Raw genomic sequence first — 6,112 nt, 5'->3', positions numbered from 1 at the left:
CTAGGAGTTTGACCGATGCCGACTGCGTTAAAACGTGAAGTTACCTTTATTCTTTGGACCGTATGCGTTTCTATGCCGATGGAAATTTTTTCTGTCGTTGACACCGTGCAACCTTTGTTTAGTGAGTAATGTCTCTTACGGCCGCTGCATTTCCATATATGGTAATTAGGAGACTCATCTGAGCTATACCTGAATATTACCCAAATACAAACAGCGATAACAAACAAGCACACTTCACCGGAGCGGGCGCACATGCCATAACTGTTGCTTATATTGGATCGCTCAGGGCTATAGACCCTAGAGAAATAATCTATGGCCTGAGAGCCACAGACCTACTCTTTAACGTCTTAGGGAAAACGTATCGAGAGGAAAGCCTAGCCAACCTCTTCGCTTTTTAATGATCATTCTCCAGTGTCGATGGATGTTTGTATTTTAGTTTTAGAGAAAAAATTCCAACATGCAACTGGAGTACCGAAAAGTTTCCAGTTTTGGTCATGTGAAATTGAATATTTATCAGAGTTCAAACACAAGAATAGCGGCCATTTAGGTGATACACTTCTCTAATCAGAACATGATATTTATTCGCGTTGTTCCTTTTTACATTATTTATTTTTTCCATTTCCAGTAATTTAAACAAGATGGACACTGGTCGTATACCTTCTCTATGGCCACCTCATAATGTGTATGTATGTGCGAATGACTTCGATGACAAGGGTTCTGCCAATAATTACATCAATCTTTATTTCTCTATCAAATAGAACTTATTCACAACATCACATGAATGATTGCAGTAAATGTTATAGTAATTGATGTATAGTACTGCCTAGCTTATCTCCGACAACTTTAAAAGCTCCTGTCGTTTTCTGTAAATGTCTTAGTAATGGTTTATTGCTTTGATTTGATTAAATTTCATGACTGTCGTCTGTAGGCAACGTAATACAAGTCTATTAAAGTCTGCAAATAATTTGACTTCCAAGGTTGCCACCAAATCATCTTTATCGGGCAGCCATATTAGCCGTACAAGTCGGTTGCCAGTAAGCGTTGGTGTGACACATAGTCGCACTGCGAACTACACATATTGTAAGATGGGGTATTTGCTATGTATTAAATATTCAGCCAAACTGTCAAGCATGCTTAGAAGTAATCAAACATTTTTGTTCATATTCACATTATGTGTTCATGTTTTTGCAATTTACGGAAACTGGTGGCGGTAAGCGGAACTGATAAGAACAGTAAAAAGGTTAAAAACTAAATGAGAAAGTTTTTTTTTTCATTTTGAGATTTGTTTGAGCCTTGTATCTGTATACATGCACGAACGCGGACTTCTTCGCATGTGTCGGGAAAATTTTGACATTTTAAAGTTTGTCCTTATACTCCAGGTAACTGGCCATATCAGAAAATCCGGGTTTACTCGCTGTCCCAGCATTTACTGTGGATGATGGACGGACCAGACTCGTCGTATTCAGCTTTGCTGAGCCACATCTGTGCGTTGGGGGCGATCATTGAAGCCACGATGGAGGACCCAATCCAAGAAGCGTATTTGCGTTCAGGTCTGGCAGTGACCTTGACTCTCGTGCCGCTGGGGGCCAGTGCTGACATTTCCTTCTGCAGGCGTTCTGCTAGGCCCGGTAACATGCTCGTTCCGCTACTCAGTACGATGTTGGCGTACAGCTCCTTGTGGACACCGGCAGGACATTTCGCGATGCTGCTGTTCAGAATTTCGTGGATGCCGGGACTTTCAATTCCTAGGTTTAATAAGAGAAAGAATACTTTTCATAAAGTTCTAGTGTTTAAATCCTGAATGTCATACCTAGCTGGTGTTCATGTCGATTTTATGATAAAGTGCGCAGAATCACAGCAATCGTTGCAAACTCAACTTTCGGAATTTAGGATTGGAAGTTATCGAAAGCAACAATTTTACATTTCGATAATATGTCCAGCTCATTTAAAACTTTCCATTGTTTGTTCGTATGTATTGACTTGTGCTACAATGATACTTTTGTTGTTATTAAGATCTCTGTCACATTCATGTGACACCATCAGTCTTTCCGACCTAGACGTAACCTTAAAACCACTTACCCAACAACGATGGTTGGAAGAGGGCCTCCGGACAACGGAACCTTTCATCGCCAATGGTGATGGTCTGTCCGTCCGGCAGTTCATGGCTCTTTTCCGACGAAGAATTGGCTTTCGCAGATGCCAATTCCTGTTGAAAGTCCAGAGCGACGGAGCAGAGATTTTCCTTGACGTCGCTGATGACTTTACTGTCAGCTAGAAGAAGGATAATTGGCAAATTGAAGGGCAGGTAACATTAAAGATATCATAAAATATTTCCAGCCTCTGAAGTTGCACCAACATACAGAAATCAGGAGTATATATTCAGCCCCAGGACAAATCCAATGTCAGGGAAAACTAGTGTGACCTTAAAGTTTGATGTCAATTTATGATTGATGCCTCGCGTTGCCAAACTTTGGGTTGTCTTTCAATTGAACATCCGCAAATCTGACCACTGTTTTACATTTGAAGCGTTTGATTTCCGTTATTGTAACAATCTCACAGCAGCTATGGATTCCATCCCCTTTCAATATACTTACCAGGCTTTTTTGAGAAGTAAGGATGTTCAGCAGTTAATTTCTTCACCAGATAGTTGTCGAGATCTCGGCCGGACACGGGCACCTTCACAATGGTGTTCGGGACGATTTTGTTGTTGTGAACCGGTACAATATGCGTGACGCCATAGCCAATGTCCACTACGACACCGCTGGTTCGACCTGACGCGAAGAGACACAGCAAGCCCGTGTTACCTATGTAAAGGGCAGGTACGTTGAACTTTTCAAACAGAATCTGTAATAAAGTGAATTTTTCGTAAATATTCTAAGAGGTGGCAAGTCGTAGAATTGTAGTAGACGTCAGCCTTGTAGGCCTTGTTCATGTTACTCTTCTCTCTGCCTGTCCGTCTGTCTCTCTCTGTCTGTCTCTCTGACTGTCTCTGTCTGCCTGTCTGTCTGCCTGCCTGTCTGTCTGCCTGCCTCTCTCTCTCTCTCTCTCTCTCTCTCTCTCTCTCTCTCTCTCTCTCTCTCTCTCTCTCTCTCTCTCTCTCTCTCTCTAACTCGGCTCGGTATAAATATTCAATCTTCTTTACACTGCTACAGTAAGGCTATTTTATTCCGAAAATCACGGGTGTGGTCCAGTACATCGGCGTTGCATGAACTTGTCACATGTGCATTCCTGGTTTGGGGCGGCCAGGCACTTCCAACTGAATATCGACGTGTTTCGAAAGCAGCGCAGTTTGTTCGTAAACTCGTTCACCGAGGTCATAAAAAGTGTTTCCGATCTTTTCATAAATGTTGCATTGTTTCAGAATTATACATATAAATCTTCATGTCGACTTTATTGTTGCTGACTGTGTGCACGTTGAAATTTTATGGAGACTTTCGTTGAATATTTGATTGTTTGGATTATATGACCTATTACTAACAGGAAGTCTCCAACTGTAAGTCTCGCACTATAAGTCTCTCACAGTAAGTCTCACAAAGTAAATCTCGCACTCTCAGCGCTGATAAAATGCAAAGGCACTGCAATGACTGACAATAGATCATGGTGGGGTACAAACTAACACTGGATGATTCTGAGGTAAGCGAATCCGGAGAAGAACCTGCGAGCTTTATTCAAAATTAGCAGTATTAGCAGTAAAAGTGAACGCTGAAAAATTATCAAAATGTTTGGTGATGATGAGAGAGGGAGCTAAGATAAATTTTACAGATTTCTTCGGTTGAGGAAGGATTCCTTTTAGAGTGGGCGATAATTAAGGTCATCAAATTATACTCTGACCGTATTGTGTATTTGGCATCTGTAAAATACAATGGTACAAATTTTAATGTCCTTGTTAGAAAAGTTGAAATCCTAGTTATTAGCGCCCCACGAAAGAAATTGACGGAGAAAGCCCTAGTCCACAGTTCCAATTTAAATCTTTGTTACCTGTGTCATCTTTTCTCGGTTGGCTTTTGGACTAAAAGGCGATTCTGTCAGGAATACCGGGCGGTCCTTCGATGCGACGCCCAGCTTCTGATATGCGTGATGCCATATCTTTTCGATGCCATCCCAGTCTGTGATGATGCCACCTTCAACGGGACACGTCAGAGTCAAGGTGGCTCGCTTACTTAAAGCTTCATCTCCTACCAAGATGCCTTGAGCCTGGAAACCACAGAACATAAATAAAACAGAATGAAATAATGACATGACAGAGACGATCTTTACTTAGTCTGGTGGTTCCAATATTTTAACTTTGTGGAACCGACAGAGCATTGATTATATGCAAATTTTATCCAAGTTAATCCAGATTATTCGCAGTTCCGTTCACTTTCGTCCAGCGCAATGAACAGAATCAGTACCTTTACCTGTAGAAAGTGTCCATTTGAGCACACTCTGTGAGAAATAGTCCTTCTTTATCAAACAGGTTTCTCTGATTGCTTTGCTGCGCAGTCTGAACTTTGCTCATTTCGAGTCACGCAACTCGCCAACGCTTCCTGAACAAACTATACAGTGATATAAAGAGATATATACCTCCGAAGGTTCTTGTCCCACGACTGACGGAAATACCGCTTCGGGCTCCTCCTCACGGGCGAAACCAACTCTGCAGGTTGCGGAGCCGTTGTCGATAAGCACGGGTGGAATGACTTCTTCGCCGCTCATAGTTTTAACTCACGCAATGATAGTTCTAAAATGACGAGAAAGAAATAAAAGAAAAAGGACATCTGAACTCGGGTGAACCTTTACCCTATGACCTCAGAGACACCGTATATGGTGAATATTTCTGTCAGACTGTTTGATTGGACAATGCATGGGGTATTGATTATCGCTGATACTAGTAATTCTTATGTATAGCTATTAATCAGCACACGCCACCGTAGATCCAGAGTGGACCCAGACGTCGATAACAAACGAGGCATATTCAGCCTAGAAATTTACATAAATTACCACAACTTCCGGGGTTTTCTTCGCTCTGCCATGTACGCTGACATGTAAACATCACAACGATTATTGAATTAATTTCAAATGCGTAGCACATTGTTTTTTAGAGAATAATATCTTATTTTAAATTATTAATCAGGTTATAACTATCTGTCTTCTTACTAATTTCAAAACCTAAGCTACAAACTCAGTCCGAGAGAGACTTTCTACTGCAAACACTCAATAAGAGCTGAACTTCCGCACATTGTGCAAGCAATATTAATATTGAATACATAAAGTTTCCCCGAGTCTTGACAAGAATGGCATCCGTAACTTTGAACGACAGTAGCGCATGGTTTGATATTAAGTCATTTGAAAATGCATAGCAATCAAATGGAGAATTTTTGAGCAGTGCAGCTTTACAAAAACAAGTATAAGCCGTTCAACTCACCGATACAATGATATATTATTTAGGTCGTTACGCTCTGCAAGTGCCGCCCGTTGTGTTACTCTGTGAGGACAGATCCTACTTTTGTACTCACTTCGTTGGACGAGCTCATTGAGAACGGAGGTGAGTCAGGTCAACCCAGATCAGTAAATTGGTGGGTGATCACAGAGTTTTAGCGATGTAACATGTGCAGTCTTGATGTATTGCGTTAAGTTCTATCATCGGAGCCGTATGTGTCTCTATGCTAATTGTTTGCCGTTTATGACACTAAGCAGATAACTAACCCCCCTGTGATAGTATAGTTTCCCGTTGCAGCAGTATTTCCTTTTTTGGTAATTTGTAGACCCACCTGGAATATACCTGAAAAAAAAATTGCTCGAACGAAAACAGTGAGATCATAGCTGACCAGACGACCCTATTTCCCGCGCAAAACAAACAAGTTCCCTTGATCGAAAGGGGCCGCACGTCCGTTGACTCCCGTAGAGGGAAAATTCGTATTCTGGATATATCGCGACAATATTCTGATAATGGAAGGCTATAATTTTAACTTTGCTTGGACAGTGTTAGTGAATGTTTTAAAATGTCATGTTCAAGTAGCACATTACACAGTTTGCACAGTTTAGTCATATTCCCAAGCTGTATATGTTTTTCCATGTTATTTGCTCATTTTCTGAATGTGACCCTATAGAACAGCACTCATCCACCCTATATTGT

At 41.3% G+C, this 6,112-nt stretch overlaps 1 protein-coding gene across 1 annotated transcript; it reads right to left on the bottom strand.

Moving 5' to 3' along the window:
- Positions 1-715: 715 nt before the first annotated feature.
- LOC139151768 (actin, cytoplasmic 2-like) lies at positions 716-5,485 on the bottom strand. The gene is made up of 6 exons (XM_070724748.1): positions 5,402-5,485; positions 4,564-4,717; positions 3,979-4,194; positions 2,595-2,844; positions 2,080-2,271; positions 716-1,745 (listed from the first exon to the last, which is right to left on the bottom strand). Exons 2-6 carry the CDS (start codon positions 4,690-4,692, stop codon positions 1,408-1,410), a joined length of 1,125 nt encoding a protein of 374 aa, XP_070580849.1. The 5' UTR covers positions 4,693-4,717; positions 5,402-5,485; the 3' UTR covers positions 716-1,407.
- Between the last annotated feature and the right edge of the window lie 627 nt (positions 5,486-6,112).

Source organism: Ptychodera flava, chromosome 15, assembly GCF_041260155.1.
Source record: "Ptychodera flava strain L36383 chromosome 15, AS_Pfla_20210202, whole genome shotgun sequence".
NCBI classification, from domain to species: Eukaryota; Metazoa; Hemichordata; class Enteropneusta; family Ptychoderidae; genus Ptychodera; species Ptychodera flava.
Note: the sequence above shows the minus strand (reverse complement) of the source record. Positions and strands in the feature narration are given on the sequence as shown.